Genomic DNA, 24120 nt, shown 5'->3' with positions numbered 1-24120 from the left:
TCCTGCACACATGGCCGTCCCTGATTTCCCACATAGCGCAGGAGGAGCATACTACGGGGCCGAACTGTGCTGCCATGACTTACCCTTTAATTAATTTAAATTAAATCAAATCAATCCCACCAATTACACTATAATTAAATGGTATACTCAAGGGCCCTTGTTTACCAACAGTCCCCGCTACACCACAGAGAGCTTAGAAAGTATAAACCACAGAGTTTAGGTTTGGAAAAAAGGAGAAAGAGAAATACTCATCAACCAATCACTTACCTGCTTTCTGGTGACGTCACACTTCGATTACTTTTTACTTCTCTCTCTAGCGCTCTGAGATTGGTAAGCTTACCTGCTCCGCTGTGGGGCCTACCTGCTGCTGCCGCCTCGGTTTTTAGTTACCGCCACCACTTCACCAGGGCTGCCGCTTCACCCAGGTCCGCCGCCGCTGTGGGGCCTACCTGCTGCTGCCGCCTCGGTTTTTAGTTAGCTCCGCCGCCGCTTCACCCAGGTCCGCCGCCGCTGGTTAAACATAACGTGAGAGGAAATCCTATTAAAAATGAGTTAATCTGTCTGTACAACAATGCATACAGTGTCTGTAATAAAACAGGGGAGCTGGAGGCAATCATATGTTGCGAGGAACCAGACATAGTAGGGATTACTGAGACATGGCTACAGAAAAATCAGGACTGGTAATTAAACATTGTAGGGTTTAACATATATAGAATAGATAGGGAGGGAAAAAGGGGAGGTGGAGTAGCTGTACTTATTGGGGATAACACAATTGCAGTAGAAAAAGTGACGCAAATATCAGGAAGACAAAAATAGATTCGATATGGATAGAGATAACGGATCAATCACACTAATAGGCATAGTCTACAGACCACCTAATAGTGGAAGGGAGGTGGAGGAAGTAATATGCAGACAAATTAGGGAAATGAGTAAAAAACATAGAATAATAATCATGGGGGATTTCAACGACTCCGATATTAATTGGACAAAAGAGGTAGGTAAAGGAGATAAGGGAATGGAGTTCCTACAATGTGTACAGGACTCCTTTCTAACCCAATATGTAAAAAGCCCAACAAGGGAAGATTTGATATTGGATCTAGTAATGGGGAATGAACCAGAGCAGATAAGAGAAGTAAAGGTAGGGGAACATATAGGCAATAGCGACCATAATATAATATGCTTTAAGATGATAATTGAGAAGGACATAAGTATGACGAAAACCAGGTTAATAGATGGGAGAAAAGCTGATTTTTGAGGAGCTGAGAATAGAACTTGGAAGGGAGGGGGGGAGAAATGGGTAACAATATTGGCAAACAACGATGTAGAACAGCAATGGGAAACATTTAAAACGGTGTTCAACAGAGTACAGGAAAAATATATTCCGCTAGAAGGAAAGAACAAACTAAATAATAATGAGACACCATGGATGAATAAAGCCATAAGGGAACAATTGAGGGTAAGGAAAGAGGCATACATTAAGTACACAAACAGCAGAGGAGTGCATGAATACGAAAAGATTAGGAGAGAAGTAAAAAAAAAAAAACAATTGGGGAGGCAAAGAGGAACTATGAAATTAAGTTTTCAAGGAACATAAAACAAAATAGTAAAATATTTTATAGGCACATCAATAAAAAAGGAAGGCTGGGATGGGAATAGGGCCATTAAGGGATAGTCCGGATAATACCACAGGTAACGATAGAGAGATGGCAGAAATATTAAATTATTATTTTGCTTCAGAATTTACCAGGGAGATAGAACAGGTGGACATAACATTGGACGATGAGATTAGTAATGAGATAATGCATTTAAAAATAGGATATCTATCTATCTATCTTTATATACATACATACACACATATATATAAAAGGATACGTACGTATGTATGTCTGTCTGTACACTCTAAAGTTATAGAGCGTACCTACACGTACGTTACATCAAAAGAAAGCTTACGATTCCGGAACGGTCATAAGCGTATTTACGTTTCGGCGAGACAAAAATTGCGCCCGCGGTATCCAAAAAACGTTCAAAATTCCGCTCATTAGCAATAGAGTGACATTAAGGTCGACCAATCGTACGGTCGAGCGACCCGACGGTCGACCAATCGCTGCGTGGCGGGGGCGGGCGGGCCCTCCTAGAGTCGAGTGACGGGACGATTGACCAATCCTACGCTTCGGTGACCTGACGGTCGACCAATCGGTGCGTGTGTGGGCGGGCCTTATCGTTCTGAACCGAGGTGAGTCGCCGCCATCTTGATTCCAAACTTTTCATTTCTTTTTCACGCTTTCTGCGTCTTTAAAAAAAAAAAAAAAGTTGCTTTTAAAACACACATTGTTTTTTTAAAAAGTTAATTACTTTCTAAATCTTTTATCTAATCTCATTAATTTTCCTACCTTTCCCCGTTTTTGCAGGTAGGCCTCGAAGCCTGGGCGTCTGTTGCCAGCCATGCTGGACCCTAGGCAATTGTTTTGCAGCAAGCTGCTTCCGAACCAGCGGCCAGCCATCTTGGTAAAGGCTGGCTGGGCTCACTGCAAGCTCCTCGCGCTTCATTCGGGGGGGGGGGGGGTGCGGGGCTCGGGAGGGGGAACGGAGAAGGTTACCCCGGCAACCGGGCTTGCCAGCCGCAATCGGCCGTATCAAGCCGCTCAGGCCCGGTCCCGGAGATCGGAAGGCAGAGAGGGGAGGAGGGTTATCAAGGCAACCGGGCCCGGCCAGCCCCCTCAGGCCCGGCCTCGGGAGGGCGGGGCTCGGGTTCACCGGGGCGCTGCGCTCGGCATGTCAGTGCGTGGGGCGGCATGGAGCTCAGCAGAGCCATCGCCGGCAGAGGGGAAATGGTCTGCTGGCTCCCCCACTCCCTTTCTCCCCCCCTCATTCCCCCACCTCCCCCACCCCTCCACTCCCCTCCTTCCCTTCCTGCCCCCCTCCCCCCACTTCCTCCCCCCCTCCGCCCATCCCACTCCCCCTCCCCCCTCCCCTTCCCCCCCCCCCAGTCGCGCGCTCTCTTCCCTCCCAGTCGCGCTCTCTCTTCCCTCCCAGTCGCGCGCTCTCTTCCCTCCCAGTCGCGCGCTCCCTCTTCCCTCCCAGTCGCGCGCTCCCTCTTCCCTCCCAGTCGCGCGCTCCCTCTTCCCTCCCAGTCGCGCGCTCCCTCTTCCCTCCCAGTCGCGCGCTCCCTCTTCCCTCCCAGTCGCGCGCTCCCTCTTCCCTCCCAGTCGCGCGCTCCCTCTTCCCTCCCAGTCGCGCGCTCCCTCTTCCCTCCCAGTCGCGCGCTCCCTCTTCCCTCCCAGTCGCGCGCTCCCTCTTCCCTCCCAGTCGCGCGCTCCCCCCCCAGTCGCGCTCGCTCTCTTTCTCCCCCCCCCCCCCAGTCGCTCTCCCTCAACAACAACATGCCCTCGAAAAAGCCTCGGCACCGCCGGGCACTCCAGCTAGTATTAAATAACTTAATCAAACTCAGAGGATAAAACCCCTGGCCGGAATAGATTGCATCCACACATTTGAAAAGTATCTAGGGAAGAGATAGCAGAGGCATTACTACGCATATTTAATAATTCGTTAGAAAAAGATATAATGCCAGAGGACTGGCGGATAGCTAACATAATACCGATAGTTAAGGGGGATAGAATATGTCCAGGGAATTATAGACCAGTCAGTTTAACATCGGTGGTAGAAAAAATAATGGAATCCCTACTAAAGGAGAAAATAGAAGAACATCTAGAAACCAAAAATATAATAATGAATAGCCAACATGGATTTCAAAGGAAAATTCTTACTTGACCAACCTTATTGAATAGTTAACAGACAGAGTAGACAATGGTAATGCAGTAGATTTAATTTATCTGGATTTTCAAAAGGCCTTCGGTAAGGTAATAGATTGATGGACAAGGTCAGAGAATGCGGAGTCAGGGGACAAGTAGCAGAATGGATTGCTGGCTGGCTTCAGGACAGAAAGCAGAGAGTAGGAGTAAAGGGTAGCTATTCACAGTGGCAGAAGGTGGGTGGTGGTGCTCCACAAGGGTCAGTGCTGGGACCACTGCTGTTCACAATTTACATTAATGATTTAGACTTCCTGTGGGATGCCACCAGTCACATCCTGCCAATTAGAGTACCTTCCCATTTCTGTCTCCTGCTGTTCAGCCAATTTACTAACCAGTTCAATAATTTGCCTTCAATTCCATGAGCCTCAACTTTAGTTAACAGTCTCTTATGAGGGACTTCATCAAATGCCTTCTGGAAGTTGAAATTAAAAAAACATGCATAGACATTCCCCTGTCCACTACTTCAGTCATTTCTTCAAAAAATTCAATCAGGTTCGTCAAGCATAACCTACCCTTTACAAATCCATGCTGGTTCTCTCTGATCAGCTGAAAATTTTCAGTGTTCAGCCACTCTATCCTTAGTTATAGACTCCAGTAATTTCCTGACAGCAGATGTTAGGCTAACTGATCTATAATTCCCTGGTTTCCCTCTCTCACCTTTCTTAAATAGCGGAGTGACGTGCAATTTTCCATCTAAAGGAACTGTCCCTGAATTGAGAGAACTTTGGAAGATTATAGTTAGGGCAACTGCAATGTGCTCACATATTTCCTTTAAAATCCTGGGATGGAAATAATCTGGTCCTGGGGATTTGTCAGTAGTTAATTCCATTATTTTCTTCATTACTGTTATTTTGCTTACGTTAATTTTGGCGAGACCCCGTCCCTGATTCAGTATTGGTTTCCTTGGAAAGTCTGGCATGGAAGTTGTGGTAAACCACTGTTTGTATTCCACTGTGTACATGCCTGGTCATGCCTCGGCTGACTCCTCCCACAAGTCCTAGTATAAAGGTGACTGCTCCCCAGCCCTTTGTATTTCTGGACCGGTCGACCACTCGAGGCAGACCTTCATTCTTTTGTTAATAAAAGCCTTTAGTTACTCTCTTAACTCTGTCTTTTATGAGTAATTGATAGCGCATCAGAAGTACTGACACAATGTCTACCATTTCCTTATTTTCATTTACAATATCACCGTTATCTTTTTCCTAATATAATTGTAAAATGTTTGTGTTGATTTTGATATCCCTTGCAAGTTTCTTTTCATACTCCCTTTTTGTAGCTCTTCCTAGCTGTTTTGTCACCTTTTGTTCTTTTTCTCTCCCAGTCGCCAGGATTTGTTTTTTTTTTTGCATTTTTCTATGCTTTTTCTTTTAGTTTTATGTTGTCCCTTACCTCTTTCGTTGTTCATGGCTGTTTCTTCTGGTAAGTAGAGCTTTTGCCCCTTGGGGATATAAACTGGTTCTGAGGAGAATGGTTTTTATGCATTGTTTTGCTCTAATCTGGAATGCACTGCCTGAAAGGGTGGTGGAAGCAGATTCAATAGAAACTTTCAAAAGGGTATTGGATATATACTTGAAAAGGAAAAATTTGTTGGGTTTTGGGGAAAAGAAAGGGGAATGATTTCAAAGAGCTGGCACGGGCATGATGGGGCGAATGGCCAAACTTGAGAGAACATAAGGAAATGTGCAGTCTTATTCCAAACAAATGATATAAACACATAATAGCTAGGACCACTTGGCTCTACACCTTAATACAGCCTTGGTCCAAACATGGACAAAAGAGCTGAATTCCAGAGGTGAGGTGACAGTGACTGCCCTTGACATCAAGGCAGCATTTGACACTGTGTGGCATCAAGGAGCCCGAGTAAACTTGAAGTCAGTGGGAATCGGGGGAAAATGCTCCACTGGCTGGAGTCATACCTAGCACAAAGGAAGATGGTTTTGGTTGTTGGAGGCCAATCATCTCAGCCCCAGGACATCGCTGCAGGAGTTCCTCAGGGCAGTGTCCTAGGCCCAGCCATCTTCAGCTGCTTCATCAATGAACTTCCCACTATCATAAGGTCAGAAGTGGGATGTTCGTTGATGATTGCACATTGTTTAGTTGTATTTGCAACTCCTCAGATAATGAAGCAGTCCGTGCCCACACCTGGACCTGGACAACATTCAGGTTTGGACTGATAAGTGGCAAGTAACATTCATGCCACACAAGTGCCAGGCAATGACCATCTACAAGAGTCTAACCACCGCCCCATGACGTTCAACGGCATTACCATCGCCGAATCCCCCACCATTAATGTCCTGAGGGTCACCATTGACCAGAAACTTAACTGGACCAGCCACATAAATACTGTAGCTACAAGAGCAGGTCAGAGGCTGGGTATTCTGCGGCGAGTGTCTCACCTCCTGACTCCCCAAAGCCTTTCCACCATCTACAAGGCACAAGTAAGGAGTGTGATGGAATACTCTCCACTTGCCTGGATGAGTGCAGCTCCAACAACACTCAAGAAGCTCAACACCATCCAGGACAAAGCAGCCCACTTAATTGGAACCCCATCCACCACCTTAAACATTCACTCCCTCCACCACCGGCGTACCGTGGCTGCAGTGTGTATCATCTACAAGATGCACAGCAGCAACTTGCCAAAGCTGCTTCGACATGACCTCCCAAACCCGCGACCTGTACCACAAGGGCAGCAGGCGCATGGGAACACCACCACCTCCAAGTTCCCCTCCAAGTCACACACCATCCTTCGTCGTCGCTGGGACAAAATCTTGGAACTCCATCCCTAACAGTACTGTGGGAGTACCTTCATCACTTGGACTGCAGCGGTTCAAGAAGGCAGCTCACTACCACCTCTCAAGGGCAGTTAGGGATGGGCATTAAATGCTGGCCTTGCCAGCGATGCCCACATCCCGTTAATTAATTTAAAAAAAAAGAACTAGATCCTGCACTGCCTTGTACCTCAGTGGGCTAGAAACATGTTGATTACTTATGGAGCTGTGCTGTGTGCAGTCTACATTTTATGGCAAGACAAAAACAAACTGAAAGTAAACCATGAGCAAAGTTCCCTTTTTGACACAATGGCCCAGAAATTCGGGTCTCCACGGGTGAGTACGCACGGGGTACTCACCCGTAGGCCTGATGGAAGTGCCGGTTTCCTTCATGCACTGCACATGCGTGGGAAACCGGCACTTCCGTTCCTCTGAAAGGAGGGGTTCAGAGGTCGAACGCGTGTGCGGGGGATTCTGCGCGTGCGCTTTGAACTTATGTTTTTTTTTACAGGTTTTTCCGTGAGGGTAAGTCTTTAGAATTTAGAAATGTAAAAAGCAGGCATAAGGCCTGCTTTTTACCAGGTAAGTGGTCAATTAATTAAAATTAAAACATTTTTTCCACAAATTTATTATTTTTAAATACTTTAAAGCAAGGTAAGTTTATTTTTAGTCCCGTTAGAATATAAAAATGTTTTTTTCAAAAATTTAAATTATTGTTTAAAAGTTATTTAATGTAATTTATAGTTTATTTAAAAAATGTGATTTAAAAAAAAAAATTTATTTGAAGGTTTACTGCTATTTTGGGGCTGTAGTATTTATAAGTCTTGACAGCCCTTCCTGTCAAGACTTATGAATGGAGCATTCCCTGCTCCGATTGGCTGCCCATGGCCCACGTGATCCCAGGGGACGCATCGAACTAACTGCGCCCCTGGGACACGCAAGCACTGCGCGCCGGCAGCTGGGCCAGGCCCCGGATCGGAATTCCACGGGGCCCTACAGCTCAACTGCTGGCACGCAAGGTAAGTGCAGGTTGGGGGCTTGCACCCGCGGGAAGCCCCCGACCCGAATTTCTGGGCCGTTATTCTTTCTTTCCGTCTCCCCATCCTCATCAGCGGTTTCTCATGATTACCAATTGTGCATCACTGCTGAGAACTGGCAGTGGATTCTAACCTTAATAGGAAAGTGTGTTCCCTTTCTGCAAGCCACAACTATGCTGGATGACTATACTATACCCGTGCAGTGTGGTGTTTCATTGCAACAGATAGGTATTTTTGTGTGCTGGGTTGAACCAAATTAAGGGATTATGATCCGAATATAGAGCATTTCATCCCACCATTCTTCATCCATCCCTGTCTGCATACCCTTCTATTCCTTTCTCCCTCGTGTACTTAAGCTTCCCTTTAAAGGCTTCCATGCTGTTCTCTTCAATTACTCGATGTGGTAGCTAGTTCCGCATTCTAACCGCTGCAGTCCGTGTGGTGAAGGTACTCCCACAGTGCTGTTAGGGAGGGAGTTCCAGGATTTTGACCCAGCGACGTTGAAGGAACGGCAATATATTTCCAAGTCAGGTTGGTGTGTGACTTGGAGAGAAACTTGGGGGGTGGTGGTGTTCCCATGCGCCTTCTGTCCTTGTCCTTCTAGGTGGTAGAGGTCCCGAGTTTGGGAGGTGCTGTTGAAGCCTTGGTGAGTTGTAGTGCATCTTGTAGATGGTACACACTGCAGCCACGGTACGCAGGTGATGGAGGGAGTGAATGTTTAAGGTGGTGGATGGGGTGTCAATCAAGTGGGCTGCTTTGTCTTGGATGGTGTTGCGCTTCTTGAGTGTTGTTGGAGCTGCACTCATCCAGACAAGTGAAGAGTATTCCATCACACTCCTGACTTGTGCCTTGTAGATGGTGGAAAGGCTTTGGGGAGTCAGGAGGTGAGTCACTCACCGCAGAGTACCCAGCCTCTGACCTGCTTTTGCAGCCACAGTATTTATGTGGCTGGTCCAGTTACATTTCTGCTCAATGGTGACCCCTCCCAGGATATTGGTGGTGGTGGATTCGGCAATGGTAATGTCATGGGGAGGTGGTTAGGCTTTCTCTTTTTGGAGATGGTCATTGCCTGGCACTTGTGTGCTGCGAATGTTACTTGCCACTTATCGCCCTAAGCCTGAATGTCATCCAGGTCTTGCTGCACGTTGGCATGGACTGCTTCATTACCTGAGGAGTTGTGAATGGCGCTGAACACTGTGCAGTCATCAGTGAACATCCCCATTTCTGACCTTATGATGGAGGAAAGGTCATTGATGAAGCAGCTGAAGATGGGCCGAGGACACTGCCCAACTATCTCATTGATTAGTGTTTAAGGCTACTTTTACGAGCATAACAGTAAATCTGGATCAATAATTAGTAAAGAACAAAGCTGGGGTGTAGTTAACGAGCATGGATGTCCAAGACACACTTTGAGGCAGGTGAGTTGCTGTTGAGCTGTCCACTGATCAATAATTTTGTTGGGTGTTACTTTTCAGGGAGATGGACAGAGAGTTATGGTAATTACTGGGCCGAACATGGGAGGAAAGAGTTCTTATATTAAACAAGTGGCACTGATGACCATCATGGCACAAATTGGATCTTATGTTCCTGCAGAAGAAGCTGTGATTGGCATTGTGGACAATATTTACACAAGGTATGACTTTAATTTCTCAAAATGAGTGAATGCTTTACATGAGAATTCATTTCTGTTGTTTCTTTATCTCTAATGGGAGTTTAAATGGCTTTCTCTACTAAAACACTGCCAAAATTTGATCTTACCGTGTAGATATTGCATCTAAAATTAGATCTTAATATCATTTATAAGTAAGTAATTTAGAAACTGATATCCTTCATAGAAAAAGGAAATTATTAACTGAATTTGAGCAGAAATTCCTGTGTGCTATCTTTAACACATGAAGATTGGTTAACACATTTGTGTCAAATTCCTGGGTGTGCTATTTTAATAAAGTCCTTACTTTTTAAAATACAAAAATTTGACGTGAGTGTGTTAAGCAATGCACCATAAGTATAATCAGGATTTAGATTCATAATCTGGGCCAGGCTAATGGTAAAAGTCTGTGCCAGTGTGTGCTTCCAATCTTTCCCTCTCTGTCTCTAGTTGTAAAAGTCCAGTGTGATTTTGAGAAGTCTCAATCCAGTTCTTAGAAGAAATAAAAACAGAAAATGCTGGAAATACTCAGCGGTTCTGTTTCATTGAAAGGTCATTGACCTGAAACGTTAGCTCTGTTTCTCTCCACAGTTGCTGCCTGACCTGCTGAGTATTTCCAGCATTTTCTGTTTTTATTTCAGAATTACAGCATCTGCAGTATTTTGCTTTTGTATGCGTTCTTAGAAGATGTGGGGGCTCGACAAGAATTGGGTGCAGAAGAATTTCAGCGCCTAATTTTTTTTTGACCATACAAGAGTAATCAATCTGAATCTGTTTACCCTTTTGTATTTTTTGGCACAGGCCTGATACCAGGTTCTAAACAGTTATTAATCAGAACTATAGTAAAAAGAGAAATCAGAAGATGGCTAGTGATGGCCAATATGAGATACGCCTGTATTTAGTTTGAAACAGCATATTCATACAGTAGGTTGATGCTGCAGAAACAACAGTCGGTAGCAAATAAATGTGCCAGAAATGCTCAGGCCGCTTGCTGAGAAGACCCAGTAAAATATGGATCTGCTGGTGGGTGGCCTTGGAGAAGCATATTTGGAGCCAGCGGCATTAGCATGCAGCTAAACCAGTTTAAAAAACAATCTTAGTGTACTGGTACCTGAGCATTTAACTGTATCCTGTGCTCTCAGTCCAGTATCTAGAAAGTACACTATAATGGCCCAGAAATTCGGGTTGGGGGCTTCCCGCGGGTGCAAGCCCCCGATCTGCACTTACCTTGCGCGCTGGCCGTTGAGCTCTGGGCCCCCGTGGAATTCCGATCCGGGGCCTGGTCCAGCTGCCGGCGCGCACTGTTTGCGTATCCCAGGGGCGCAGTTAGTTCGATGCGTCCCCTGGGATCACGTGGGCCATGGGCAGCCAATCGGAGCAGGGAATGCTCCATTCATAAGTCTGACAGGAAGAGCTGTCAAGACTTATAAATACTACGGCCCTAAAACAGCACTAAATCTTCAAATAAATTTTTTTTTAAATCCCATTTTAAAAATAAACTATAAATTACATGAAATAACTATTTGAAACAATAATTTAAATTTTTGAAAAAAATAATTTTATTTTCTAATGGGGCTAAAAAATAAACTTACCTTGCTTTAAAATATTTAAAAATAATAAACCTGTGGAAAAAATGTTTTAATTTTAATTAATTCGCCACTTACCTTGTAAAAAGCAGGCCTTCTAAATTCTGGAGACTTACTCTCCCGGGAAAACCTGTATTTAAAAAAAAAAAAAACCCCAAAGTTCGATGTGCACGCGCAGCCTCTCCTGCGCACGCGTTCGACCTCTGAACCCCTCCTTTCAGAGGAATGGAAGTGCCGGTTTCTCGCGCATGCGCAGTGCATGCAGGAAACCGGCACTTCCATTGGGCCTACGGGTGAGTACCCCGTGTGCACTCACCTGTGGAGACCCGAATTTCTGGGCCATTGTCTTTTTAGCTATAATGCTGGTTAACAGATTTCTGCATTTATGTCAGCTCCTTTGTGCCATTGTTGGGACTGATTGATCACTCGTATTTATTTCAGTCCTTTCGTCTAGAAATAAATAAAACAGTATGCAGGATTGAGTGTAGAATCCAGCCTTTTGGAACTTGCAGCGTTCACTAAAAGGCTTTAATCACTTTTGCATGAATTGGGATGGAAGCCGCACTGGTGATTACAACACCGAGAGCGCTGCAACCTTCCACTGCCCTTCATTGTGGTGATTTTGGCAATACCAGATCAGGGAGGCAGTAGAATTAACCCTCCAAACATTTGTAGCAACAATTTTGTGTCAGATAGCACAATTTCTCTTTGTTCAGCATTAAAAGTTAGATGTGATGGGCAGATCTGATGTTTTGAATTGGTGAATTGCTTTAAATTCAGAAAGTGGAAGGAAATTTTTCATGGTATATTATGGGATTCTATTAATATTGTCCTTTTTCTGTAAATGTAACTGTTAAAGCAAAAGGTATAGGTGTGATCCTAATGATACATTATGTTGCATTCACAAAAATTATCATGTTTTAAAATTTATTATAAAGATTGTCATAATGGAGGAACATAGAACATTGTTATTCTATAAACACGGTATTATCTGCAAGCTGCATGAGTGATGGCAGATATCTTATCAAAGTCCAAAATGGTTTAACACATGAGCCATGTGTTCCATTGCTTCAGTTAGGACATCATAATTGCAGGAGCAGTCACTGTTTGCCACACTGATGATTGGTGTGTCATTGACCGTACCCTCTTCAGTCTAATCCCATTCACCACTTATAACCATCTTTTTTAAGAACAGTAGAGAGCTATTTGTGGTAAACCACTTTTATCGTTCACTATCGTTACACTATGGTTATCACTGTTTACACTGTTGTATCACTACACGAGGTCGCCTCTTGTCACGCTGTTATACCTGGGCTGACCACTGCTGACTCCGCCCATGGCTCCACCTACCTGCCCAGGTATAAAGGTGGTCGACTGGCTGGTATTCCTCCCTGTTGGATCCGATCACCCACGAGGGTGGGCTCTGTTATTTAGCCAATAAAAACCTATAGTTACTGTCTTAACTCGTCGCTTTTCATTGGATGAATTGATAGGTATATCAATTTTATTGGCTAAATTTTGAAATGTCTTTAACGGAGCAGCCAAACGACCAGTCAGACGCCCAGCTACAACAGCCACAGCAGCCGGCCTGGCTGCGAGCCCTCCGACCGCCGTACCTGGATCTAAACCCACAGGCAGCAAACTTAGCCCTCGACTTCAAACACTGGCTGAGCTGTTTCGAATCCTACCTGGGAGAATCCGGCGTGCCTCAGAGATCCAAACTAAGAGTTCTGACCGCCCAAGTGAGCCCTAAAGTATTTGCACTCATCCAGGACCTTACTACATACGAGGCCGCCCTCAACCTGCTGAAAGAGCAGTACCGGAGCCCGGTAAATTCTATGTATGCCAGACATCTCCTAAGATCCCGCCCGCAACAGCCAGGAGAGTCTGTAGATGAATTTTTACGGGCGCTACAAACACTCGGCAGGGACTGTGACTTTAAAGCTGTAACGGCTGCAGAAAATACTGAAGAGAATATCCGCGATGCCTTCGTGAAAGGCCTTCGGTCCGACTACTCACGGCAAAGACTGCTCGAATCAAAGGACCTCGACCTGAACACAGCTGCAGCCCTCGCTCGCTCTCTGGAAGTGGCCCATCGGGACCTCGAGGCGTATTCCAGGTACTGTGCTGCGCGACCCTGGGACTCGGGCCCGACCCCGACCGCAATACCCCTCGCACCGCCGCCTCTGGGACCTACCTCAGCGTCGGCGTCCCGGACCCGATCGGGACCGCCACCCCCGGTACCGGCTGCGACATCGGAGCCCCGCGATCGGGCCGCCGGCTGCTTTTTCTGTGGCCAGGCAAAACACCCGAGGGCGCGCTGCCCTGCAAGAAACGCGACCTGCTCCGACTGCCACAAGAAAGGCCACTTCGCGAAGGCCTGCAGGGGAAAAGCCACAGACGCCAGCAGTGCCTCATGCGAGTTGTGGGGGCGGCCATCTTTCATCAAGGCCACAGATGCCAGTATCCCCTCGTGAGTCGTGGGGGCGGCCATCTTTGATCAAGGCCACCGACACCGGCAGTGCCTCATGTGAGTTGTGGGGGCGGCCATCTTCTCCGCCATTTTATGCAACATCGTGGGCACCGCCATTTTGTTCACCACACTCGACCGCCACCTTGTCTCCAGACCCGACCACAGCCTCACCCGCAGACTACAGCAGCTCGCTCAGCCATACACTAGCCTCCGTCACACTGGACCAAGCTCGCCCGCATCACCTGTCCAAGTCCATGATGGACATCAAAGTAAACGGCCACGCCACGACCTGCCTGTTCGACAGCGGAAGCACGGAGAGTTTCATCCATCCAGACACGGTGAGCCACTACTCCCTCACTGTCCAGCCAACGTGCAACCGGATCTCGATGGCGTCGAGGTCCCATTCAACAGACATCAGCGGATACTGTGTTGTGACCCTGTCGGTTAGGGGCACGGAGTATAAAAATTTTAAACTTCTCGTCCTGCCCCAACTCTGCGCTGCCGTCCTACTAGGGCTGGATTTCCAATCCCACCTTCAAAGTGTCACTTTGGCATACGGTGGACCCCTCCCCCCACTCACAGTCGACAACCAACAGCCTTTAAACCGCCCACCGCGTACCACCTGCGGCCTATCCACCCTCAGGGTTCCGCCCCCCTCCCTGTTCGCCAACCTCACCCGCGACTGTAAACCCGTCGCTACCAAGAGCAGGCGGTACAGCGCCGGGGACAGAGCTTTTATTAGCTCTGAGGTGCAGCGTCTCCTGAAAGAGGGCATCATCGAGAGGAGCAACAGCCCCTGGCGTGCCCAGGTCATAGTCGTTAAGACCGGCGATAAAAACCGCCTAGTCATCGACTACAGCCAAACCATAAACCGGTACACCCAGCTGGACGCATACCCCCTTCCCCGCATATCTGATATGGTCAATCAGATTGCACAGTACCGAGTATTCTCTACCATCGACCTTAAGTCGGCCTACCACCAACTCCCTATCCGCCCTGAGGACCGCCAGTATACCGCCTTCGAGGCGAATGGCCGCCTCTACCACTTCCTTAGGGTTCCCTTCGGCGTCACCAATGGGGTTTCGGTCTTCCAAAGGGAGATGGACCGGATGGTTGACCAGAACGGGCTGCAAGCCACGTTCCCCTATCTAGATAACGTCACCATCTGCGGCCGCGACCGGCAGGACCATGATGTTAATCTGGAGAGATTCCTCCGTACGGCCCAACGGCTGAACCTCACCTACAATAAGGAGAAATGTGTGTTTAACACCTCGCGCCTTGCCATCCTCGGCTGCGTAGTAGAGAACGGAGTCATCGGCCCCGACCCCGAAAGAATGCGCCCCCTCATGGAGCTTCCCCTCCCCCACTGTCCAAAGGCGCTGAAGAGGACCCTGGGGCTCTTCGCCTACTATGCCCAATGGGTGCCGAATTATGCGGACAAAGCCAGACCCCTCATGAAGTCCACCTCCTTCCCCCTGACGGCAGAAGCGTGCGCAGCCTTCTCCCTCATTAAAGGAGACATTGCTAAGGCCACAATGCACGCGGTGGATGAGTCTATCCCTTTCCAAGTGGAGAGCGATGCATCCGACTTCGCCCTAGCCGCAACCCTTAACCAGGAGGGGAGACCGGTGGCCTTCTTCTCAAGGACCCTCCAGGGCCCTGAGATCCGACACTCCTCGGTCGAGAAGGAGGCCCAGGCGATCGTGGAGGCTGTACGACGCTGGAGGCATTACCTGGCAGGCAAACGATTTACCCTCCTCACCGACCAGCGTTCGGTCGCTTTTATGTTTAATAACAAGCTGAGGGGCAAAATCAAGAACGACAAGATCTTGAGGTGGAGAATCGAGCTCTCCACCTATGATTATGAGATCTTGTACCGGCCTGGTAAACTGAACGAACCCCCAGATGCTCTATCACGAAGTACATGCGCCAACGCGCAAAGTGATAGACTGCAGACCCTCCACAACGACCTCTGCCACCCCGGAGTCACCAGACTTTACCACTTCATTAAGGCCCGCAACCTGCCCTACTCCATCGAGGAGGTCAGGACCATGACCAGGAACTGCCAAACCTGTGCCGAATGCAAACCGCATTTCTTTAGGCCGGACAAAGCAAGCCTGATCAAGGCCACCCGCCCCTTCAATTGAGCATCGATTTTAAGGGGCCCCTCCCGTCCTCTGACCGTAATGTGTACTTCCTCAACATCATTGACGAGTACTCCCGTTTCCCCTTTGCCTTCCCCTGCCCAGACATGACCAGTACCACGGTCATCAAATGCCTGAACGACCTCTTCGCCGTGTTCGGGTTCCCGAACTATATACATAGCGACCGGGGCTCCTCCTTCATGAGCGAGGAACTTCGCCAGTTCCTACTAGCGAGAGGTATTGCTGCAAGCAGGACCACCAGCTACAACCCCCGAGGGAACGGCCAGGTGGAAAGAGAGAACGCGACTGTCTGGAAGGCCGTTCTCTTAGCCTTAAAGGCCAAGGGCCTCCCAACCTCTCGCTGGCAGGAAGTCCTCCCGGCAGCGCTGCATTCCATCCGGTCACTGCTTTGCACTGCCATTAACGCCACCCCCCATGAACGAATGTTTGTTTTCCCCAGGAAGTCGACTACGGGAACCACGCTACCAACTTGGCTGACCTCTCCGGGGCCCGTCTTGCTGCGAAAGCACGCGAGGGCCCATAAAACGGACCCCCTGGTCGAGAGGGTGGACCTCCTGCACGCCAACCCCCAGTACGCCTATGTGGCATACCCAGACGGGCGGGAGGACACAGTCTCCTTACGAGACCTCGCACCCTCGGGCATCCCTGAGACACCACCGTTACCCCCCGCCACCCCCCCAAATCCAGCCCAGGTCTATAACCTCTGAGATCTCTGCGCTCCTCCAATTCTGGTTTCTTGTGCGTCCCCGATTTTAATCAGAACACCATTGGTGGCCGTGCCTTCAGCTGCCTAAACCCTAAACTCTGGAATTCCCCCTCTACCTCTCTCTCCAGACACTCCTTTTGACCAAGCTTTTGGTCACCTGTCCTAATAATTCCTTATGTGGCTCGGTGTCAAATTGTGTTTGATAACTCTCCTGTGAAGCGCCTTGAGATGTTTTACTATGTTAAAGGGGCTATATAAATGTAAGATGTTGTTGTTATCATCACGCAACTTCATGAAGCTACAGAGATTAGTAGACTAGGCCAGATAGATGAAATTTAATGCAGAGATGTGTGAGGTTGTACATTTTGGGCGGATAAAGGAGAGAAATATCCACTAAATGGCAACATTTAAACAAAGTACCAGAGCAGAGAGACAAGGATTAAGCCACAGTTTGGATACTGCGCGCTACTTTAGGAAGAATGTCAAGGCCATGGGCACATAAGAGATTTACTAAGATGATACAAGATATGGAAAGTCTTAGTTATCAGGAGATACTGTGGTTCTTTTCATTGAACAGAGATGGTTGAGATCTGATAGAAATGTTCAGAATTATGAGGGTTTTTGGTAGAGAAAAACTATTTCCATTGTTCAGTGAGTCAATAACGAGAGGGCATAAATTTAAGACCAACACCGAAAGAACAAAGGGAGAGGCTTGTTTTACACATCAAATGCCTTAATAGAAATGGTGGATGAAGTAGAATTCTTAATAACTTTTAAAAAGGAAGTGACTAAATACTGAAGCAAGAAAATTTGAATCTGGTTGCAGTGTTCCTCATTATTTACCCTGCCCCTTATTTTGATGTCATCCAAGTCATTAATCTCAAATATATTAAAAGTCTTGCACACATTTCCTGTACTGTCACACTTTCACCATCGCACTTTGTTAGATGAAATTTTTCCTCAATTCATTTTAGATGTGTGGACTCCATCTTTGTAAACTGTTAAACAGATTTTCTGTATCTTAGAATATCGTGATGATCTCTCTAATTTAGAATATAAACGCAGTATAAGTTGCTTGTATCAATGATGTTTGTCAATGTGCAAGAAATTTCAGTATATAACAGGTTTCATGAATTGAGCTGTAGGGCACAGTTGATACAGCTGAGGTAATAATCTGTCATTTATGGATGGCGTGTGTTCCAGATTGGCAGAAAGTAGCATGATTCCAGAGCTATTCCCAGAATTTATATCCAGTTTTCAGACACTGCCAACGATGAAGCTCAGAAACCTGTAGAAAGAAACAAACTGTTCAGTTGCCATGGCTCATTTCCAGCCCTGTAGAATAATTTTGCTTTGACAAACTCATCTTCAGGCCTTGTTTCCTGATTGCATTGGCTGCGTAGATTAGGTAAATTATTGATTCAGTTACAAAAACAATTCTAAAATAATTCCTCCTCATTGCATAACCATTTGCTACGAAGCTGTAAACATTTTTCATAAATTTATATATGTCTTGCGATAAGAATAAGAGTGCTGTGTAAAATTGCAACTGTTGTGAGATAGGAATTTAGTATGTGCTGTATGTTTCAACTGTTGAAGTAAATTAGATGCTAATTCTTTTAAATTGCATTTTGTCCTTTTTTTGAAACTAATTTTTAGCAAAGGAATGATTTCATAAAAGGGAGGGATGGATGTTATGAGTAGTATGAAGTGGTTGTGTGATATTCCCCACAGGATAAGAAGTAGTTGGGGTGGAGTGTCTGGCAGAGCTACCGGACTAAAAGATTGAAGCTTTTTTCTAGGTTGCCCGCACTTGGAGTACTGCATCCAGTTTTGGTTCCTGTGCATGGTTAAAAAAAAAATAAAGGCGCTCTGGATAGTTTATGGGACCTTCAGAACTAGGTGGGGAGGGATTATGACCCATGGGTAAAGTGAACAAGGACCAGGGCTTGTGGCTGGAATGAGGAAGGAGCAAAGCCTTGCTGGAGTACTCAGTTGACCTATGAGGGAGGGAGGGATGGACGCTGGAGCAGTCTGAGCAGGTGTACGTGGAAGGAGTTGGAGCTGGAGTATACTGAGGGGAGCACATAAAGCTTGGAAGGGAAACACAGGCTTTTGTTGGCTCCTTGTATCGGAAATACAAAAAGAAGGGTGAGAAAAGACAATTAAACTCATATTAGGCCTGCTCCACCCATTCAACAGTGCAGTCTTGTGCTCTGCTCACCCATGATATCTCTTGGGAGAGGCAAAAACAAAGGGGGAAAAATTAGCCAATTAATAAAAAACTGTGGGGAAATTCCTCTCTGACTTGCTACGGTAATCAAGCAAGCTCAAGAGACTGGTTGTTCATGAATGACTCATCACAATTACAACTAACTAGCAACTTAGCCCCATAATTGGGAATGCTTTCTTCACTCAGAACTCATCAAGTTTGTTTTTAAATGTACTGTCCAGAGCGCAGTGACTATGAAAAGAAATACTTCTGGCATCTAGCCAAATTCTTGCCTATGTATTTTATTGCTATGATTTCTAGTCCTACTTAATTAACTACATCCAATCCCTTCATCATTTTCTAAACTTGAATCATATCCTCTCTAAGCCTGTGTTTCTCCAACATAAATAATCGTAACTCTTGGAGCCTATCCTCATATCTAACAGCTCTAAGATTTGATCTTGTCCTGGTTGTTCTCCTCTGCACTCTATCCAGAGCGCCTTTATTTGTTACCATGCACAGGAGCCAAACTGGATGCAGTACTCCAGGTGTAGGCATACCAGAGCCTTATGTTACGTGAGCATAGTACTCATTGTTTAGTGCTCAGTGGTTTTAGGATTATAACCTAAAACCCAATTTGCTTTCCCTGTAGCCACTTCACATACCTCATGCACCTTTAATGAGTATTTGGTTAATACCCCAATCTCTTTCTTAATCTATTACCTTTAGCAGATACTCTTATGTGGTATAAATATGCCTGCAGTCACCTAACACCAGGTGCATGAAACTACTTGTCTCCGTTAAATGACATTTTACACACATTGGCCCATTCACTAACTTGGCTAAATTGGACTAGAAGCTATCAATTTAGCCTGAATAACTAATCCAGCACACATTTTATCATTATCAGGGGTACGGTAGCATAGTGGTTATGTTGCTGGACTAATAATCCAGAGACATGAGTTCAAAACCCACCATGGCAGCTGGGGAATTTAAATTCAGTTAATTAAATAAATCTGGAATATAAAGCTAGTAACGACTGGGTTGTCGTGAAAACCTATCTGGTTCACTAATGTCCTTTAGGGCACCGTTACCTGGTCTGGCCTATATGTGACTAGACCCACAGCAATGTGCTTGACTCTTAACTGCCCTCTGAAATGGCCTAGCGAGCCACTCGGTTGTATAAGGTGGCTCACCACCACCTTCTCAAGGGCAATTAGGGATGGGCAATAAATTCTGTGAATTTAACAATCATTATGTTTCAACCCTTCTCTATTCATTAATGAAAATGATGAATAGCAGCCGACCTAGTACAGAGCCCTGTGAACCATACCTTGGCTCCCATCAGCTATATTTCCATTAAAAATAACCTTCATCTTAAGTGATTTCAACCAGCTACCTATCCATTGTAATAACTGCCCTTTAATCCCATTAGATCTAATTTGTCCTAATAGCCGTCTATGCTGTAGTTTATCAAACCATTTTTGAAGTCTATACAACATCAACAATATCATCATACACCATTCTGGTCACCTCAAAGTACTCCATCAAGTTAGTGAGGTAGGAGTTATGTTTCCTAAAGCCATGTTGGGTATCCCAAATAATTGCCAAATTCTCCAAGTGATGATCTATTACATCCCATAAATGCATTACAACAGCATCCCTATTACCAAAGTCAGACTTGTGTCCCCATAATTTCTAAGGTTTGATTTCACTTTCTTAAGTAATAGAAGCACATGAACCACCTGCCAAACCATGGGGACAGACCCAGACCTCAAAGAGCGATTGAATATATGAGCACTCTTGGGGGGGTGGGGGGGGAAGTAACATCAGGCCCTGTATCACTATCCATCTTGTGCATTCATCTTCTTGCAAATCATTTTTCTAGTTACTTCTAATGAAACAAGGCTGACGTGGGAAGGTCCCACACCTGGCCATGCCCGCTCTGATGCAGTGTAAGTGGTGAAAGGAGGTTCCATCCCTTGTAAGGCCCTGTAGTTACTGACCATGTAGCATATCCTCAAGACCTTAGTTAGAATACTGTGCGGTATTGGGTTCCACATTACAGGAAGGATATTGATGATTTAGAGAAGGTACAGTGCAGATTCACTAGGATACTGCCTGGTATGAGGCAATACAAATATGAAGAAAGGCATGAAAAATTTGATCTTTTTTCATTAGAACAACACAGATTATGGGGTGATATGATAGAAGAATTATGACAGATTAGATGAAAGATTGTTTCCAGTAGTTGAGGGGTCCAGCATGGTGGGGTGGCGCATAGATACAGGATTAAATGTAAGCGATTTATTAGAACAGAGGGCAAGCGAAACTTCTTCACACAGAGTTGTGAGGCTCTGGAATTCAATTCCAGGGTGAAAATTAGAGGCAAAAATGACGTCAACATTTGAGATTAGATTGGATGGGTGGATGAAGGAATATGGGAAACAGGGTGGGCAAATGTGATTACAACTACAGGAAACTTTGTGCTATCCGGCACCCATGGGACCGAGTTGCTGCCGTTGCCTCAAAACTGCTGTACTCTCCAGCTTCTAAACACTCGGGTGTGGCCCTAAAGCTCTGTAGCTGAAGCTGTTGCTATAGCTACAGACCTTGCACAGCTTGACTGTTCAAACAAAGCAAAAAAAACAAACAAAAAGAATAAAAAACGGCTGCTGATTTTTGCCGGTGGCTCCAGATTGCCGGATAGCTCACCTCCGGATAGCACAAAGTTTCCTGTAGTTGCTGTGTGGAGGGTAAATGCTGACATGCACTGGTTGCTTACATTTGGCTTTTAACAATTCTCTTTTTACTGATGTATTTGCAAAAGACCTCACTCTTCCTTTTTTGATTTTTGACATTTTTCCTCATACTCTTGGCTTTCCTCATCCTACTCTTAGCCATTTTTCTTTTCTCGTATTCTCCTTCAGTTTTTTCCATTTTTTCCCCCAATTTTATTGTTCTTATTGTCCTCTTCAATTTTAGTTGGGTTCTAACCTTTATTTATCTATGGCATCCTAAAACTACTAGTAGTTTCCTCATTTTTTTAATGGAATATGCTTATGCTGTATCTTTGCATTCCCGTTTATTAAAAAAATGCGCCGCACTGTTGCTCTATAGTCCTGTGTGCCAATTTCTCCTTTCACCTCACTCCTCATCTTTCTAAAATCTGCCCTAATCTAATCAGTCTGGATCCCTGAAAACCATGCACCACACAGTTTTGGTTGAGCTTGTGCCCAATCGGAAAATCTAGGCTTTCATCTTTGAAGAATTGAACGTAACCAAGATTTTCATTGCAACTGAGATAAATGGCGATGAGGTGGTTTAGTTATTGCATTGAGAGGAATTGAGGTTGTATGCACTTAAGATCTGTGAACCAAAGGAAGTTGTAAAGTAGAATCATTAGCAAAAGATTGGATAGGGTTGGATGAACATAACATAAGAAATAGGAGCAGGAGTAGGCCATTCGGCCCTTCGAGCCTGCTCCGCCATTCAATGAGATCATGGCTGATCTTCTACCTCAACTCCATTCACTGGCCCTATCGCCATATCCCTTGATGACCTTACTAGTCAGAAATCTATCAACTTCTGTTTTGAATATACCCAATGACTGAGCCTCCACCGCCCTCTGGGGTAGAGAATTCCAAAGATTCACCACCCTCTGTGTGAAGAAATTTCTTCTCATCTCGGTCCTGAATGGCCTACCCTTTATCCTGAGGCTGTGGCCCCTGGTTCTAGACTCCCCAGCCAAGGGAAACATTCTCCCAACATCCACCTTATCAAGCCCTGTAATAGTTTTGTATGCTTCAATGAGATCCCCTCTCATTCTTCTGAATTCAAGATAATACAGGCCTAGTTTACTCAATCTCTTCTCGTACGACAGTCCCGCCATCCCAGGAATCAATCTCGTGAACCTTTGTTGCACTCCCTCTATGGCAAGTATATCCTTCCTTAGGTAAGGAGACCAAAATTGTACACACTACTCCAGGTGTGGTCTCACCAAGGCCCTATATAATTGGAGTAAGACTTCTTTACTCCTGTACTCAAATGGATGATGAGTGGAGAGGTCACTGATGAGATTGAGATGGCAAACAGAGTCTTGGGGCACCTAGCGTTCATAGCAAAAGGACTCAAGGATAAGTCATCAATTGAGCAATTTGAGAGAGAACCAGGTAGCTTGAACATAGCTTTGGCGGGAGAACATATAGACCGGAATTTCCTGGCAAGTTTTGGTGGAATTGTGGCGTAAGAGCGGAGTTGTGCCATTTTCTCCAAGGACATTCGCATGTAACTGGTTTATAGGAAAATTCCTGAACCGCTCCTGAGTTACATCTGCTGAAACCCCACTTAGCTCATTAACATAGCCCCGCCCCCTTGCAAAAGAGCAAGGAGTGCACAACAACTATTGTGCATTCCTGCATTTACGCCCATTCAGAACGGGCGTAAGTTTCCGCCCAAAATCATTATGGTGTTTTGTAGCAATTCTTTTCTTTTTATTTGTTTTGCACTTTTTTTTTCTCCTTATTAAGACCACTGAATTTTTTTAAATCATTGAATGCTTTTTATGGCATTATGATCAATTATATTAAAAAGAAAAAAGCTGCTACAATTGTATTTTCTTAAACATGCTGTGCTTAATGAGCATAAATGATTGTTTGATGGCTTCTCGCTTCAATTTTCATAACATCAATAAGCTAAAGAAAGTAGATGGCGAATATTCCAGGTTTTTTTCGAGCCCTGATTGTTTAGACTGATTTCCACTGTTTTTTTATGTTCGGGTGTATGCTAATAGGATTCTCGGGAAATTTTGACGTAAATTGCTAACAATAAGATCTGTATCGAAACTGGCATACGTTTTGGCGTAAGTCTGATCGAGGATATTCCAGCCCATAATGTACACAGCTTGTCAAAGGCTTTGAAGATGTCCAAGACAAATGCATCAGCAAAGTTGTCATGAGCAGAGTTCCAGCGGTGCATAACAAAGATGAAAAACCACTAGTGGAATGTCAGTGCCAGAAATCATACTGATGATCATGTTATTGGTGATGAACAGTTTGAGAGTTAACAGCAGCTTTGAATTTTTGAAAGTACAATTGTAAGGACCGTAGGGCAATAGTTAGAAGGGTAGGAAAGAGCACCTTTTTTAAGGACAGGTTGAACATGAGACAATTTCCAAGAAAGAAAGCTATGCTTGGGTATTCAAGACTGAAAAGCTGGCATTGATCTGAAGAATGATCAGACTGAGATTTAAAGTTGCTTGAAAAATTAATTTTTTGTCCAGTCAATACTCTCACTTCCATGAGGTTTTCAACAAATGGCCTTTGTGTACTTAGTCAGGTCAAAGAGAAACCATTAGTTTGGAGGCGCACAACCTGAATATGATGATGTTTAATTGGAGTCCAGAGTGTGGTGGGTCTGACAGACATGACTGGGATAAAGTTCGATGTCAGTCATTGTATTTGGACAGAATGGAGCAAAAGATGGCGATTATTTGTCAAAATGATCAAAGTTAGAGTTGGCATGCCAGTATTGATTGGGAGCGTAAATACAATGCCTCATAGTGCACCAGGCTGGTGATCTTCATGATAGTTGTAGGTTTTTAAATACATAAATACAAATGAGAACACCCATTTTGTTTCACTTGCTCTGATTCAGAAGTACCCCCACTGCGGCATGGAATTGAAACCAACATGTTTAACTAATGTAATTCTTAATA

General features: G+C 45.4%; 1 protein-coding gene across 1 annotated transcript in view; it reads left to right on the top strand.

Annotated features, from left to right (window-relative positions):
- msh3 (mutS homolog 3 (E. coli)) overlaps positions 1-24120 on the top strand; it is a 459900-nt gene that overhangs the window by 242293 nt on the left and 193487 nt on the right. Inside the window, exon 20 of the mRNA XM_085989589.1 lies at positions 9090-9247. Coding sequence (XP_085845715.1) covers positions 9090-9247 — 158 coding nt within the window. The remainder of the gene's footprint in view (positions 1-9089; positions 9248-24120) is intronic.

The sequence above is a fragment of the Somniosus microcephalus genome, chromosome 1, assembly GCF_052327205.1.
Source record: "Somniosus microcephalus isolate GS21.2 chromosome 1, FLI_Smic_1.0, whole genome shotgun sequence".
NCBI lineage: Eukaryota > Metazoa > Chordata > Chondrichthyes > Squaliformes > Somniosidae > Somniosus > Somniosus microcephalus.
Note: the sequence above shows the minus strand (reverse complement) of the source record. Positions and strands in the feature narration are given on the sequence as shown.